The 17,500-nt window shown below is 47.8% G+C and overlaps 1 protein-coding gene across 1 annotated transcript in view; it reads left to right on the top strand.

The window, feature by feature from the left end:
* bahcc1b (BAH domain and coiled-coil containing 1b) overlaps nt 1-17,500 on the top strand; it is a 60,445-nt gene that overhangs the window by 20,114 nt on the left and 22,831 nt on the right. The window contains exons 3-11 of the mRNA XM_083994732.1: nt 4,835-4,993; nt 9,763-9,873; nt 10,177-12,231; nt 12,730-12,841; nt 13,410-13,603; nt 14,273-14,413; nt 15,514-15,707; nt 16,263-16,647; nt 17,455-17,500. The exon at nt 17,455-17,500 is cut by the window's right edge and continues 887 nt beyond it. Coding sequence (XP_083850858.1) covers nt 4,835-4,993; nt 9,763-9,873; nt 10,177-12,231; nt 12,730-12,841; nt 13,410-13,603; nt 14,273-14,413; nt 15,514-15,707; nt 16,263-16,647; nt 17,455-17,500 — 3,397 coding nt within the window. The remainder of the gene's footprint in view (nt 1-4,834; nt 4,994-9,762; nt 9,874-10,176; nt 12,232-12,729; nt 12,842-13,409; nt 13,604-14,272; nt 14,414-15,513; nt 15,708-16,262; nt 16,648-17,454) is intronic.

Here is a 17,500-nt window from a genome sequence, read left to right as displayed (position 1 = left end):
AATGGAGCTGTTTTCTCAGTCAGCAGCTTGTATTTATAGTAAATAACATATGCAGATGTAGTAATGTGCCGGATGTAAGGATGATGTGACTTTGGTCAGAGTCTGATTCTTTTTTGATGCAGATAAATATCTGTGGTTGATCAATCAGATCCGCGGAGGCGTAGAGTTTGTGTAACGTTCACTGAGCCTCTTGTTTTGTCTCGCTCACTCCTTTGTCTGATATTCCTCATCGGTTGTGGCTAATTTGACGAGCTCGGTGTCTCTGCTGCTCTGTACGGGAAACTCTACGGGAGGATGCAGCGGTGACAGATGTGCAGGGAATGTGCAGATCAGGATAAAACAAAGGTGGAAGCAGAGGGCAGGAAGAGAAGAAAAGGGGAGGAGGAAAGAAAGAAAGAGAGAGAGAGAGAGAGAGAGAGAAAAAAAAAAACAGGGACAGAAATAAGGTTTACGTTAGTGGCTGGCCTCCGAGATGATTTTCCATATCAGCAGGCCAGAGGGAGCGGGCAAATATGATTTTCTCCTCAACTCGCCAACAGAAAACAGACAGAGGGGCGGAGGGAGGTGACAGGAAGGAGGGAATTGGGGGGAAAAAGAAGAGGAGAAAAGGAAAGAGATGAGTAAATGGAAAAATATGGGAAAAATGGGGGATGGGTGGGGATCTGAGAGGATGAGAGATAAAAGGAGGGCAGGCCATTTACGCCACAAAACTTACCGATCAATATCACGACTTTACCAAATCAGTGTAAATGTCTCCTTTGATTCAAATGAACTATGATGAGCCACGGCGACGTCTGTGATGCTGCTTGTAATATGAAAAATGCATGACTGCTCAGCTGAGAACTCCACTTTCTTTTCTATTGTCTGTTTCAGTAGATGAGGTACAGTGTGTGTGTATGTGTGTGTGTGTGTGTGTGCGCGTGCGTGAGTCTGCACTGCCAGGGGGCCTCATGAAACCAGCCTGAGTCTTATACAAGCTGTGTTTTATTATGACTGGCTGAAAGGCCACTGATCTACAGTTGTACAAGAGGGGATTTGGAGAAAAAGAAGGAAAAAAAAGAAAACGTTAAAAAAAACAGAGTGAAAATATCCTGTCTGAGAGAGAGAGAGAGAGAGAGAGAGAGAGAAAGAGGGAAAGAGAGAGAGAGAGAGAATAAATGTCTGGAAGGGAAGGTTTTGGACGAGTCTTTTGAAAGTGAAAATATCAAGCGCTAAGAGATGGAGGGGATTTCTGCGTTGAATTGTCTCGGTACAGTGTGTATGTGTGTGTGTTTGTCCTTATCGGTGTGTATGTGTGTGTGGAAGTGCTTCCGATCCAGTTGTATAAATAGACGTGTGCACGCACACACACACACACACTTTTAATACACATCGCTGCTCCATCTCTCTGTTGGTCTAGCCCGTCTTTCTAGTGTGTGTGTGTGTGTGAGAGAGAGAGAGAGACTTGTGGTTGTGGTTGTTAGGGCGTCAGGTCGTGGTTGAGGTGAGGGTACTCTGTGTGTGTCTGTTTGTGTGTGTATGTGTGTGTGTGTGTGTGAGTCAGATGCAGACTGTTGTGGTTGTGGTAATTGTCTCTGATGCGAGGCAGCGTTTATGGGTAACGACCCAACCCACCACCTCTCTCTCTTTCTCTCTTTCTCTCTCTTTCTCTCTCTCCATCCAGTGACTAATTACCTGATTCCCTGTGGATATGTTTCCTCCTTCCCCTACAACTGTTCGGGTTGTTGCACTAAATGGGAGCATGCTGATAAGTGGAGATACATTCAGACTGAGCCAAACTGAACTGAGCCTCTTCGCTCACGTCGCTGAAAACTGTCACCAAATGAAATTGAGCATTTAAAGCTTCCTCCCAGTCGTGGCTAAGAGGTGAAAGGGGGATTTTTTTAGTCCAAACTGGACTGTTAAGATGTAAATATGACTGATCAGATCTGAAACAGGACGTAATAACAACAGTTGAGGCTGCTGTTACACTCCTGAGCTGTTAGAGAGCCTGGATGCTGGAAGCTTAACTGTCTGGATCACAGCTCGCAGGCATCTCCGTCAGGAAAGGTAGAACCAGGAAATCAGATTTTGAACCACGTGACCTGGCTGCGAGAGGATGAGCCGGGAATGAGTGAAGCACACGAGTCCAAATCAGTCCCGCGGTAAAACTGAAATTAGCCAGTTGTGTAACCTGCTTTTGTTTGCGTTTCCTCTTTAAGAATCACAGCTTAAACTTAGCATGCAACGCTTAAAGAATCAAAATATCAACAGGGATGAACTGTTACTGGAGCGTTCAACCAGCAGCCGCCTCGGGCCTCGGTTTCTATATAGCTATTCAGATCAGAACTGAGAAAAGAGTAAAAAAACGAGCTCCTTGAAGCTTTTTCTGGATCAAAAGTTTAAGAAGAAATTATAGCTGCTGCGCAGCAATGGGTCGGGTCCGGGCTACTTTTGGGCAAATTTAGGCAATTCTGAGCAACAAACAGGAGAATAGGAAGACAAGACAGTTGACCTTATAATGTTCAATTTGCATCAGTTGAGGATTGAACCCACAACCTCGGGAACCAAAGACCGTTGTCTATCACACTGAGCTAATTGACAAGTGTCAGTTCAATAGTGGCTTCACAAATTGACTAAGCCATTCACTGTCGTGTAGGCAGATTTGAAACCACAGTAAAAAGAAAAATCTGTTTTTGAGGTAAAATAATGATATTTGTCAAACATCTACTATGAGTCTAAGATGTTAGGAGCCTTCGCGCATGGACCAGTCCAAGCTATTTGTTGTTGTTTTTTAATTTAGAGGCTTGCTGTGATGCCACCATTAGGACAATTGTCTTGTGTTTCATATTGAGGTCAACTGACATTTTGATCTGTCATCATCACCATCACCCTTGCTGGGTCTCGAACTCACAACCTCTGACACCAAGAACCAGCTCCTAACTCGCTGAGCTAATTGGCTGGTAGTGAGACCTGCTGTGTAGCTTCATTTATCCACTCAGGGAGTCAGTGCCCAGGCAGCTGTTGTCAAGGCAGATTTCAGAAAGTCAGAAATTCTATTATCTAAACAAAAATCTGTTAATACATAAATTGCATTTAGACAGCAAAACAGCTTAAGGACATGTGACATTTTGATCCGTCATCATCATCATCATCATCCTTGCTGGGTCTCGAACTCACAATCTCTGACACCAAGAACCAGCTCCTAACCCACTGAGCTAATTGGCTGGTAGTGACACCTGCTGTGTAGCTTCATTTATCCACTCAGGTGAGCCAGTGCCCGGGCAGCTGTTGTGATGAAATGGTCAAAATGTCAATAATTCAGTCATCTAAACAAAAATCTGATAATACATAAATTGCATCTTGACAGCATGGAAATGTTGGTGATTTGTTTTTAATGATAAGTGTTTTGCTTCATAAGAGAAAATCTGATGTTTATAAATTCCACTCTCACATTGACTGCAGTTGTTCCCATGAGAGCAGAATTCAAAATGTTCTCAAAAATTCAGTTTTTGAGTTAAAATTCTGATATTTGCCAAACTTCATCAACCATGACTCCAGAATATTGTCATTTTTTTTCAGGAAGATTGAAAATGTATTTATCAAGAATTTGATGGTATATGTTTACAGTACTGTTTGCAGTCAAACGTTTTCATGCACTGTAGGCTCAATTTTTGCTTAATCAAAAATCCGAGAAACAAGTTTTGTGGAGGACGGTCTGGAGATGCTCTGTAGCAAGTTTGGTGTCAATTGAGCAAAAATTGTGGGAGGAGATACATTTTAAAAGTTTTACAGTTATTGAAAAAAACAGAGTGATGGACTTCATAATTTGTAATAAGTTTAAGTGGACAAAAGTTTCAGCAGTATTGAGGCTACATTGTGGTGAAGTTTCAACACTGTAGCATCTACCGTTGGTTTGGTAGGAATTTTTAAAGTTTTTAAATTTAAACGCTTATTGTGCCCCCCCTAGGAGGGGGGGGCACATGTCCTTGGAGTTGAGTGAATCTGGCATGGGACTGAACCTTTGTGCAAAGTTTGGTGAGTTTTCGCCCATGGGAAGTATGACTTCCTTGGAAGAAGAAAGAAAGAAAGAAGAAGAAGAAGAAGAATTCCTAGGAATACAATAGTGTCCTGTCAGCTGCGCTGCCCGGACCCTAAAAATCGGATATGTATGTCACATGCGAGGAGAAAAAAAAAGATCAGAATTGGGACACTTCCAGCTGCAGAGTGAATGTAGCTTGGAGGGATTAATTTCTCTAGGGCAGGTCAGGAAATTTCATTTTTCACAGCACCACTCAGTAGTATTAATACCTACCAGATCTGCTGTGTCGCTTTTTTTTTTTTTTTTTTTTTTTACAGACTAACAGAAAAAAAAGCCTCGAACTCCTGCTGGGCTCTGAGAATGTTATATTTAGGTGACATTAAAACAGTATTTTGACACTTGTTGTAATGTTGAGGCGCATGTTTCACACATTAGAGATGAAGTTTAGCGTGTCGGACCGCCATGTTTGCTTCATTGCGACATGATGGCGAGCAACAAGTGATTCCAACATCTGGGCACAATGGAAATCGCTGAAGGACTTAAAAAGCAAAATGTGTGAATGGAGCGTTGGAGATGAAGTGTGAAGGACTGAGGTGCAGAAGGGAGGACTTGTCATTTACACATCTACTTTTCAACTGGGGGGTGAACATCTGCTTTTTTTTCTCAGTTTAGCAGCCATATTTTGGTGCTTCTCCTTTCCTCTTCTTCTTATTCTGTAGTGTTGCTCATTCGTTAGACTCACCCCACTGAATTGACTCAGCTTCCTAACCTGTACCCCCCCCCCCCCCCCCCCCTCTCTCTCATGTCACACAGGTGCTTCCTTCATGGGCTCCTTCCTGGCCAGCAGCCTGGGGTCTCCGCCCTCCCACCCTCCTCACCCCTCTGGACCTGCTGCCTCCCCCTCCTCCCCCTCCTATAGGGCTGGACCCCATTCGAGCGCCTCACCTATCTGGTTCCCCCATTCACATGAAGGTAAGACACACACACACACACACACGCACACATATACACACACACAAAGACGGAGCAGGCAGCCCAGAGTGCTTGGGTCTCTGGTTAATCCAGGGTCTTGGTTTGGGATTAGATCAAGATGGAGCCATTAAGTGGTTTAACCAACACTGAGCTGAGGCCAAACACACGCTGCAATGACGCCTCAGATGATGCTACTTATAGAAACACACACACACACACACACACACACACACATACACACACACACAAGGATCTTCTGGTGGCTGTGTATGTCAGTAAGCATGTGGCTTTGTGTTTGTGGCTGTGAGCTCAAGCACCATGACGCTCTTAAAACTGGTGCAAGACCAAAAAAACCTTCCTCTTCCTCTTGCCCCGACCCATAAACACACAAACAAACACTCAGACACACAAACAAACACACTCGCTGCCTCGACGCAGTTTAAAAATAACGTCACAATTGGCTCTACTTCGACAATACACTCCAGGGCTCCTGCCTTTTCCAGCCCTCCCTCCCTTCACTCACTCACAGGGATGTCATCATTATACATTTTCTTGGTGCGATTATTGTCAGAGAAATAATCACGGTACTACGATTATCACGATTATTATGCATTAATTAATTTCACAACACTAAGAATGTGTAAAATCAAATATAGTCAATCTATATCTATCTAAGATCTAAGTATCTATTACTGTAATATAGGACCAATTATTAATCCCTAGGGGAAATGTTTGAAATATTCATAAAGGTCATAAATTGTATCTATACCAAATGTTAACGTTTATTTCAATCGTTTTTTCTTTTTTTTTTATTGAAAATGACATGCTAACATTTAAATTCCTACCAATTCAATGTTACGTTAGTTAAATGGGCCAGTATCTGTGCATTTACCTTTATTGTTGTGCATATCTGCCGATAACGTTCCAAGATCATCTTTTTGGGAAAGTAACGGTATTTAGGAATCTTTACGATCAATTAATTGTGGCTTTTAATACCACGATTAATTGTGAAAACAAGTAATTGTGACATCCATACTCACTCACTCATCTTAACCCCCCCCCCCCCCCCGCCACTCTATTTTTTTTTAGGGGTGAGTTTTGAGTTTCACGAGTGCCTCCCTTCACACACACCGACAATTCACCCCCCCCATTTCCAGCATCCCCCCTCCTGCTTCACAGTCCCCTCCCACTCTGACCGCAGGCCCCACCCTCAGGGCCCCTTCTGGGCCAACCGACCTCCAACGGCCCCCTTCCTGATCAGACACACACACACACACACACACACACACACACACACACACACACACACACACACACACACACACTCTCGCAAAAAATATGCGCATCCACACAGCATCATGTCCTCTTTCGACTGTTAACCGTTTGTGGTCAAAGAGCTGGAGCTCCACTTAGTTATCTGTGTCTTTCAGGTATGCTTGTGCATGCGTTTCTGTCTGTGTTTGCATGCGCGCGTGTGTGTGTGTGTGTGTGTGTGTAAGAGGATTTCTCTTTTGACAGTGAGATGGGTCTAGAGAGATAACCTCTTCAACAGACAGACAGCTTCCGCCACAGGGTGTATTTCTCAACTAACTGAAAACGGTCAGAACTTCACATTTCACCAAGCTTTTCCCGAATGTTTTCTTCGCGATTCAACAAAAACGGCTCAGAAAAAAAAGTATTTCACGTCCCTAATCGTTGTTTTTGAGGAATCAAAATGAAATCTCAGTGCATAATTAATACAAATAGCTCCGTAATAATCCTCTTTCTGCTGCATTTTGACATGTCACGTCAGGAAAAGCACAGGATTAATCAATAAGAATAATAACGGCTGCATTCCTTTGAGGTGCTGTGCATGCTGACTCACAGCCATGACTTACAGGGACACTTATACTGAGACGTCATTTATGCTTTTCCTGCTATGACATGTCAAAAATACCTGCTGCTGCTGCTGCTGCTGCAAAGAAAGATCCTCTTCTGACTTAATGAATGAAACATTTGATGCAAAGTTTTTTAGGTGCAATCAAGAAAACTCCTCTGATTTTTAAAGAGGCAACTTCTTTTTGTATAAACTGCTGTTTGCATTTCCATCCTATAAGTTTTAATTTGTCACATCCTGCTGGCGAGGAAGTGTACACACCGGAGTTTAATTTGGGCAAACAAGCGGGAGCACACTGCCTCTCACTCATGGCGACAGGACACTTCTCGGCCGAGACGAACTCACAAGACGCCGCGCTGCTGCTGCTGCTGCTGCTGCTGCACCGAAACCTCTCCCGACGTCAGCTTAGAAGCCTGAAAGGAGACAAGAGTTTTGTTTGTACAACTGCCCATTTGCAGCTCATCGAGCAATAAATAGCTACAGTTAAGCCCCGAAAATGAGCACTAATGTCGCCTGGGGTGACTCTCTTAAATCAGATTCATAGAAAGAGTCAGAGGCAGGACTTCAACGTGAACACAAGAGAGAGCAGCTGTGGTGAGAAGAGAGCAGGAGAGAGAGAGAGTGTGTGTGCCTATCAGACAGATTTTGTGTCTGTGTGGCTCAGCTTTGATGTCTGAACACACACATCCGCAAGCACGATCGCGCACCCACACACACACACACACACACACTACAAATGATTGTTTTTAAGAATTAAAGCCAGGGAGCTCCAGTAGGCGGTCTGCCAGCTGGCCTCGGTCCAGAGAGTGGAGCGTAGCCAGCACAGAGAGAAGAAGAAACCTGGCTAATACACACACACACACACACACACACACACACACACACACACACACCCTTGTAATGCTATCTTTGTGAGGACACTCATTGACATAATGTATTCCCTATAGCCCCTTACCCTAACCTTAACCATCCAAAACAAATGCCTAACCTTAACCATTACTCTAAACCTAATATAAACCTAACTATAACCTAAAGTCTTAACCCTTGGAAAAAGTGAGGACCGGCCAAAACGTCCTCACTTCCCAAAAATGTCCTCACTCTGTTGGTTAAAAACTCAGTCCTCACAACGTAGTAAGTACAAGAACACACACACACACACACACTGCAGACATACACATAGTCACAGATGAGACATATTCACGAAGAAATGCACAGTTGTTTGAAAAACAGCACATATTCTTTTTCATGCACAAAAAAATCTCTCTCTCTCTCTCACACACACACACACACTTCTCTACCCGCTCGCTCGCTCGCTCTCTTCCACACCTGTCCTTGTTTTTTGTCTCCTCTCATGTGCTCTCGCTCCTCTCCTTACCTCCCCTTCCTCTGTCCTCTCATCTCCGCCATCTCAAAGCTCTCCACTTCCCTTTCACTTCCTCCTTCATCTTCCATCCTCTCTTTCACACACACACACGCACACACACACACTCTCCCCTCTTCATATGCCTCCGAGCCGCACCAGATTAGGGGCTTTTCATATTGACAGCCCTGTTCTTCTGGTGCCTCCTTTTACTTTTCCTCTCTCTCTCTCCGTTCTACATTCAATCACTAACCTCCTCTATCCCTTCTTCCCTTTCCTCCTTCCCTCCCTTTTTGTCACCGTGTCCCTCTCTGCTGTCTTTGTTCCCGTCTCCCCTGTCTGATCTCCCCCCCACTCGCTCTCTCCCTCCCTCCCTCCCTCCTGAGTTTTATCACTCATCATTACCCAGGGGATTGGCTTTAGATGGCTGATAGAGCCTTTTGGCTAATTGTCGCCATTTAGATTCACTGGTTGTTAACCAGTCAGAGTAATCACACACACTCATACACAGACACACACACATTTATGCGTCGACACTGCAGCATGAAGACGCAGACACACCGACCCCCCCTCCCCACACACACACACTGGGAGCAGTGAGGGGGTGTTGGTGGTTTTGCAGTGCGACTGTGGAATGCGTAGGATGAGTTTTTATGGAGTGCTGTTTACTTTGGCCACCACCGTTAAACTTTTAACGGCTGCCAATTAACGGGCCGGCAAGGACACTCTGTGGGGCATGAAACCAGCTGCTGGAGAACACACACACACACACACACACACACACACACACACACACACACACACACAAACACAAACACACACACACACACACACACACATACACACAATCTGAGCCTTTTGGCCCCATGATGTGTGTTTGTGTACTGAGCTCGTGTGTATGTGCATGATGGGCCTGTGGTGATTTTTTTTTCTTTAACCCTAATACTACCCACTCTCAACCACCATGACATCCCAGCGCACATACACACCCATATACTGCCCCTCACCCATCCCCCCGCCCGCCCCCCCATCAGCATAACCACCAAGACCTCCGCTATCCCACGATGCAGTTCAACGTCCTTGAAGACGAGGAACAGAGTGGAACGACCGTTTACCTCCCAGTGACCTCCGGGGAGGACTGTGTGTTTTAAGTCTGTGTGTGTGTGTGTGCGTGTGTGCGTGTGTGTGATCCTGCATACTATTTGTCTTGGGTTTGGGAAAAATGTGTTTTGTCGAAGAGCAAATTCCATCCAGTTAAATGCTGCAAACACTTGGCAGTAGCTGTCGGCTGTGGTTTTTGTCACCACTTTGTCCACTGTAAATAATGTCAACTCCTGTGGCATGTTTGTGCAAAAGTGCATTTATGGTGAAAGTAGCACTAACCGGCCATATTTTTTTTTTTTTTCCCAGTGTTTTCCAAAATGGCCCCATCTCATGATAGATTGTAGAGATAAACTGTTTGTTTAGAGGGCTGCTGAATGTCAGCGTTGCGGAGAAACATCAATTCTTTTTCGCTCTCCCTCCCTCTGACAGGGTACCCCAGCTATTCAGGAAGTCTTGCCTCTCCTTTTCTCCCCATGAGTCCCCTGGATCACCATGGCAACGGTCTCTACGGACAGCACCGCTTCTATGACACTCAAAAAGGTAGGCGTGAGTGTGTGCGTGTGCATGTGCATGTAAGAGTGCAAAAATAGCTTTATATATGCTCCTTTAAAATGCTTTATCAGCAGTCACCGCAGGAGGAAGAGCTGGTGTCTTGGAGTTTTTCAAACCGCAGTTTTCTTTCCTTTTTCTCCAGATATTTATGCAGGGACATATTTTAATAAAACTTTATGAAGAGTCGTGTTTTTATCACTTTGGAGTTAATATTCAAATTTCTCTAGATCTCCGCAAACCTTGAACTTCAGTGATTTATTTATTTGACGTCGTCTCTTCTTCTCCTCCCAGATCACTTCTACCTGAGAGGCCTTCCTCCGCAGCCCCCTCTGCTCTCCACCAATCACAGCCTTCCGCCGTTGTCCAGGACGGCCCCGGGCCACCCGCTCGGCTCTTGCAGCCGGGAGACGGACAACGGGGGAGGGGGAGGAGGAGGAGGCGGGAAGAGCGGCAAGGACGTGGGTGAGAAAGGGGTTTCGTCGTCCACAAAGGACAAGGAGCGATCGAGCAGCAAGGAGCGGCACCAGGAGAGCAAAGACAAACAGCATCAGCTCCACCATCACCATCCTCATCAGATGAACCCCGCCACCACTCCATCCAGTTACCACCACCAGGCCTACCCCCACCCCCACCACGCCCTCCTCCCTCACCTCCCGCCACAGAGCCGGGAGGAGGAGCACAGACACTCTCTGGAGCGACACAAGGAGTACAGAGACGGCGAGTCGGGCGGCCAGGGGGCCAAACATATGACCGCCTGTAAAATGTCCAGTAGTTTGGGGACGGAGAGCGGCTCTGGGGGGAAGGGGGGGCCGCTGAGCAGCTGCAGTGGTGGTGGGGTGGCCAGACCTCCATCTGGAGGTGGCAGACGGTGCTCCAAGGATGGACCCATAAACGGGGAGATGAGGATCAGCGAATCCTCATCTTCCTCCTCTGAATGTATGAGACGAGGGACGGCCGCGGCGACAGCCATGTTGGCGCCTCCGACCCCCCACTCCGTGGCCTCCTACTCGATGCCTCCTCCTCCCCCTCCGCCGCCTCCGCCTCACGCCCTGCACATGGGCTCCACAGTCACGGGAGGGTGGATCCATCACGCACATCACCACCCTCATCCTGAGTTCTACTGTTCCCCGGCCCCGCTCACGCTCACGCCTTCCAAAGATCCCGCATCCGCCCCCGGAGGGTCGGGCAGGGAGGCAAAAGTCATCGGCCCGACGTACGTGCCCTCGGTGGGGCCGCTGGGAGACCTGGCGGCCCCCGACTGTCGAGGAGCAGGGGGAGGCGGGAGGAAGGGAGACGACAAGAGCGGAGAGGGGTCGTATGAAAGTTCCTCTCATCACCTCGGCCGGATGAGCAGTTGTCAGAAGAAGGACAAATCGCAGCCTCATCAGCAGCAGCTGGGATACGGCAAAGCCGACAAACCCCCCGACTGGAGCCACCAGACGCAGAACTTCCACAAACCCGGCTCCACCGCCGGCTCCCAGCCCGAGCTGCGCTCCTGCAGCCTGGAGTTGTCTTCATCCTTCAGAGACGTCGAGGTTTTGGACGACGTTTACCGGCCCTCGCTCCCGCCCGACGCCCAGGGGACGCATCCCACCGCCGGACAGCAGGGCGCATCCAAGAACGGCGCCGACACCAGCCCTCTTCCCTTCAGGGACTGTTCTCACCCTGACGGGAGGGTGGGGTCCGGGGCTCAGAGGGAGGGGCAGAAGGTCGCGAGGATAAGACACCAGCAGCACAGCAGCCACGGAGCGGGCGCGGAGGAGAGGGGCCGAGACGGAGCTCAGACGGCTCCTTCCTGGGGGGTCCGAGGGGGTCACCTAGAGGAGCAGCGAAAAGGCTCCCATCATGCACCGGGTGGTAACGATGAAGCAAGAGGGCTCGGCAACAGAGCTCCGAACGGCGACCACAACCAGTCTCATTCTCAAGCACCTCCGCCTCTGTCCCGCTCCTCATCATCACACAGCACCGAGGGCGAGGGCAGCGCCATGAAGAACCTAATGAACTACAGCTCCCAGCAGCCCTTGCTGCTGCCACAGCGGAGCCCCTTCGGGGGTCTGGGCTGCCTCAAGCAGGGCGGCGAGAGATCGGAGAAGGGGGACAGAGGAGGGGCTAAGAGCAGCGCCCCCTCCCAGGACCCTCCCAAACAGGCGCTCCCTCCTCGCCGGGGCTCCACTAACGAGGGAGAGAGGGGCGACAGAGGCGGGAAGGAGGCGGGAGACTCAGGAGAGGGGGAGGTGCGGCAGCCTCCGGTGGGTATCGCCGTGGCGGTGGCCCGACCGCCGCACCGTTCCCCAGACAACACCCCCGGACACAGCAGACAGGGCAGGGTGCTGCCCAGCATGAAAGGTCAGACTTCATTTATCCTCCTCGCACTGGAAGTCAATTAATGCTATTTCTGTTCTGTTGGAGTGCATTATGGGAAAAATTCACAGTTAAACACTTGAGAGCGGCTGTTGGTGCTGTACAGTATCTTTACAACTCATGGTCCCTTTTGACATTTATGTGGACAGCTTCTGTTCACGCTCACTATTCTGCAAGTTCAGGGAGAAGTTCATTGTTCAGGGGCAGAGATGCTGATTCATCATCAGCTGTAGGAGCAGAACAACTTCTCATTTGGTCATAGAAATGTATGAGACACATTTAGGGTTAGTCAGTTTGCAGAAACAGTGCAATTTTTGGCAACGCAGTGTGATATTACATTCACAATACATATGTGAGGGGAGAGCTTCGCTGTAAAGGAACAGAAAAACAGAAGCAAGATGTTTTTTAAACACTGTCATCCACTGGTTAGTTTGGTTCGGTGTACATGATAGTAACTGTAAACACTGCTGTACCATGATTCAGGGGTTTCGCGCCCCGTGTATCCTCTCGGCCGGGAGGCGGAGGAGAGGAAGAGGATGAGCGAGGAGCAGATCAGCCTCCATCACCTGGACAGAGACAGAGAATTAATCATCAGGTGCGTTTAAGTTCACAAACAGCACCGCACTCACACGGCGACATCTACTCATTTTATTTTATTTTTTTATTTCTTTGCTCTCTGCGGTTTCTTCGTTCTCTCAGCTTCTCTCTCCCGGTCTGAGGCTTCTGCTTCTCTTTTCTTTCATCCCCTCACTCCATTTACTCTTCTCGCTCTTTGATGTGGTGTTTCTGTTCCCCTTTACTCTCACTCTTCCCCTCTCTCTCTCTCTCTCTTTCTCTGAGATGAGATGTGGCGCATTAATGTTACGGGGACTAATATGAATGTCTCTGAAGTATCAGGCTCTTATTATGTAGTCATATTAAGGGAAGAAAACATATAATGAGAACTCATAGAGCAGGCACAAGATGATGGCTGTTCCTGTTGCTGTCACATTTCATTTTCTCCATGATTATAATGGTAGCAGTGGTAATGAAGATGACAAGGATGAAGATAATGATCATAATGATAGTGATGGCGACGATGATGATGATGATGATGATGATGACAATAAGAGGGATAATCATGATAATGACAAAGTTCACCCCGCCTAACGCCACAACAACAGGGAAAACAAGGACCGAGTGGAGTTCGCCAGGATCCACCCTTCCAGTAGTTGCCACGGCGACCTGACCTCTCACCTCCTGGTTCCCGGAGGAGCCAACCAGTTAGGGGCGGACCCGGCCGCGCATGCTCACCCGGCGCACCACCACTGGATGCAGAGGACAGGAAGTCCCTCCCTCTGGATGGGACATTCATACAGTGAGTGGAGTCAGGACACAGTGTGTATGTTTCACAGCGTGGTGTGTGTGTGTGTGTGTGTGTATGTTTCACAGCGTGGTGTGTGTCTTCAATCATCTCACATTTCACATGTTTTAGTCAAGATCAATGTTTTGTTGTGATAACGTCAGTCAGTGTTGGAGCTTCCTGAGTGTGTTTTTTTTTTTTTTTTTTTTTTACTGTTTTTGTGTTTCTTTTGTTCGACCACGGTGCTATTGTTATGATACTGAATACAAAAATCTTTTATTTATTTCTCAGTGACATTTTCTTGAGAAAGTGTTTACAGCAGTAAATCTAAAAAAACCTGAAGCTGTACGCTGAACAACAGTTCCTTTACACCCATGCGCGACAGCACGGTGACAAATCAAAGAAACGTGAGGTGTTCGCATGTCGAGCAGCAGGAATAATGTAGAGTCGAACCCCCTGATGAAGACGTGCAGAGGTTGAAACAGGTTGTTTTCAAGCCTCCACAACAACCTCTGCGTTATTTTTACTCATGTTTGTTGATTGCATCCCTGGTTTTACACACAGACACAGACACAGAGCGCACACACACACACACACGCTCGCTGCAGCCGTGCATCATTATCTTTCTGGAGTAGTTAAATCAGTATTTAAATGATGCTCTCATTTGACTCTTTTGCGTTTCAGGTCTGAGCCACGTGGGGATGAGCCCCGGCTTCCCGCCAGGTCTGCCCGGCCCTCTGCAGCCCGTCCTGGGGTCGCTCACCCAAGACCCCAACTCCCCACTGGTGGTTCTCCCCACGGAGCCCGGGCCTCATCATCATCTCGGTACGCTCGGCGTCAACACACACACACACAGACACACAGCCGACCAGCAGAGCTTATACCCACTGCTGTGTCTACCCGTACTTACTGCCCCCCACCCCCCACCCCTCTTCCCATTTGTACCATCACAGCCGCTGCCATTTCTCTCCCAGAGTTTTAGTATCATTGACTAATCATAATATAATGCTCAACTAAGTCCCTCTGTCAGTGGGGCCATGTTTTATAGCTTTGTTAATGGGAGCAGCTATTCCATTGCCCCCTCTGCATGTGCCCGGCATTATGCAAACCATTTTAACTGGCATTCATCTCTCTTGTGGTGGCGCACTGGTGTGTTTGGACTGGACTTTGTGTAAGTGTGAGTGCGCCTGTGTGTGTGTGTGTGTGTGTGTCTGTATGTGTGTAAATATGTGAAGTTAGTTGTGTTCATGTCTGGAACACCATGAGACATTGCTCGGTGTTAAGGGTTGTGTTGTACATGTCAGCCATCGCTAAAAAGAGAAAAGAGCATGTGTGTCTTTGTGTGTGTGTAAGTGTGTGTGTGTGTGTGTGTGTGTGTCAACGCTGCTTTGCAAACAGGCTGTGAAATTTAATTATCTCCCGCCTCCCTTGCCTCGCTTCGTGGGAGTTCCTGCAGAGAGGGGAAGTGCATCCACTGAACCCTTCCCCTGGGAAACATTAGCCCACTCAGGCTAATCTCACAGAACAAAGGTTCCCAGCGACAAGGCATCCAAGGAGGGATGTGTGTGTGTGTGTGTGTGTGTACATGTGTGTGCATCTGAATTCATACTGTTTGTGTCTGGGGTGGGGCTTTGGAAGAAAATGTGCGTTTCCCTGCCCAGAAAAACACCATAAGAAATAGAAAGAGTGAAAGAAAGATTCCCTCACTCACAGTTGTTACATTGATAGCTAAGGTAGCAGAGCTCTCGTGCCAAACCCACATATTCAAATGTCTACTTTCAGAGTTCATTGACGGTTTCTCTTTATGATGGAATCATGAAAATAATTTCTCTGCTGATTATTTTACTGCTTATTTATTCAAATGAGTTTCCAATCGGGGGGGAAAAAAGCCTCACATTTCACTGTCCAACCATTTCCTCCTCCAGACGTTCTGGAGCAGTCCGGTCTCTGGCCTCCTGTGTACGGGGGTCGGGGCCCCCCTCCTCACCTGCAGCACCACCCCGTCTACTCCCGCTCCTCCTTCCTGCGGCAGCAGGAGCTGTACGCCCTGCAGCAGCAGCACCAGCAGCACCAGCAGCAGCGAGCCATTGAGCACATGCAGCGCCACTCCATAGGACAGGTACTGACATGACCCAGACATGTGGGGAGAAATTACATTTTGGGGTCAAACTTATGCAACGCTGTCGACATATAATTGTGAAACTGTGGGTGAGTGAAAATTAGGAAGTGAGGTTGTGAAAAAGTCTTCCTCCTTTGAGTAGTTAGACTGTGACAGAGTCCTGCTGTTAATTTGTTTGAAGATCTCTCAGCACAGATATCCTGATTTCTCAACACTGGCAGAATAGCATATTATGCAAAATCATAGTCAGCAATATTTATGTAAGCCAATGACTTCCTCTTTTTGTTGGCAAGGTATTTCACTGATAAAGCGGCATTTGTGTGGCGCCTTCCCATTTGTGCATTGCCAGATCATTTGGCAATCAAACCGTGTGGCCAACACTAGTTTTTGTGGCTTTTCTGTCAGAAGGTGTTTCTTTATCTCTCCAGCAGCGGCGCTCATGTTAAGTGCTGTCTGTCCCGTCCTGTTGGCTTTAAATAACCTGCTGTATCATTTGTTTGAGATATAATTTGTCAGGGAAGATGAAGTCTTAACCCTGCCTTTGTTTCTTCACAGAGGAAACACGAGGAGCACGCCATCACCATAGAAGACTCTCCTCATGAATCTTCGTCGTCCAGAACTCCACCCTCCTCATCGTCCTCTTCGTCCACCACCTCTTCTCATGCAGCCAAACCCTTCTCCCACACTCCTCCTCCGCCAAAGACGCCCACGCCGTCTCCGGGGATGTGTCCCACCAGCCGTCAGTCGCCGTGCTACCACTCCCCGTCCAGGCGCCCGCACCCGCCAAACCCCCTGACCCCCGCGCCCAGCCCGGCCGCCGCGGCGCCCCGTTCCCCGGCGCTCAGCCCCGCTCCCTCACACCTGTCCAAAGGACTGGAGAGGGGCAGCGACAGAGGAGAGGGACAGCCACCTCAGGACTACCCACAGTCCCTAGAGCCAGGTAAATGTGATGTGGAGAAGTGAAGAGGCTCATTAATGAGAGACAAAAACAAAGAAATAGAGAGATATGGTGTGACAGGAAAAAGAGGGAGGAAGATGGAAGGTGCACTGTTTGAAGCAATTTTGCAGAAAATTGTTTCTGAAAAATCACAGAAATTGATTTTGCAGAAATTGTTTGCCACTGATCCCTTGTTCAGTCTGTCCTTGAGCCTTTGTGTGTTTTCTGTTAAAGCTATAGAGGGACGATGGACAGGTCAGGCATTAAGGTCACAGAAAGCATATGGGCAGTCTGTGTGTGTGTATGCGTGGCCTGCCAACGCGCACGTGTGCGTGTCTGATCGCGCACACACGCCTCGTAAGAAGGTCAATGAAATCTTGAGATAGACCCTCCTTATCCTTCAGGGGTCCTTGAAAAGTACAGGCGGAAGGATACACATTCATCTGGCTGCGCTGTCAGGGGGCGGAGGGATACCATCAATAATAAGAATGCAGGGGTGACAGGGCCAGAGCTGCAATCACAGGAAAACAGCAGGGTGTCATCAATATCCCACATAGATCTATACACTCGCTCATGCTGCTACACACACATATACTACAACTTTACACACACACACTGTTTTCTGCACCCAGCTGTCAGAGTATTATCCCAACTGTGATTGCTTGCTTCCTGTCTGCCTGAACAGAGTGACCATGAATTTACAAAGCATTTCTCTACAGTCTTCTGTTTTCTGTGGATGTTTTAGAATAAATTGTATATATTGTGTACATTATGTTTATATTAAACCAATTATCTCTCCTCTGTCAACAGACCTGCCACCTGTTTACACCTACCCCCCAATCACCATGGGCTTCAA

Source organism: Trachurus trachurus (assembly GCF_905171665.1).
Source record: "Trachurus trachurus genome assembly, chromosome: 19".
NCBI classification, from domain to species: Eukaryota; Metazoa; Chordata; class Actinopteri; order Carangiformes; family Carangidae; genus Trachurus; species Trachurus trachurus.
The sequence above is the reverse complement of the archived record's forward strand: the minus strand, read 5'-3'. Positions and strand labels throughout refer to the sequence as shown.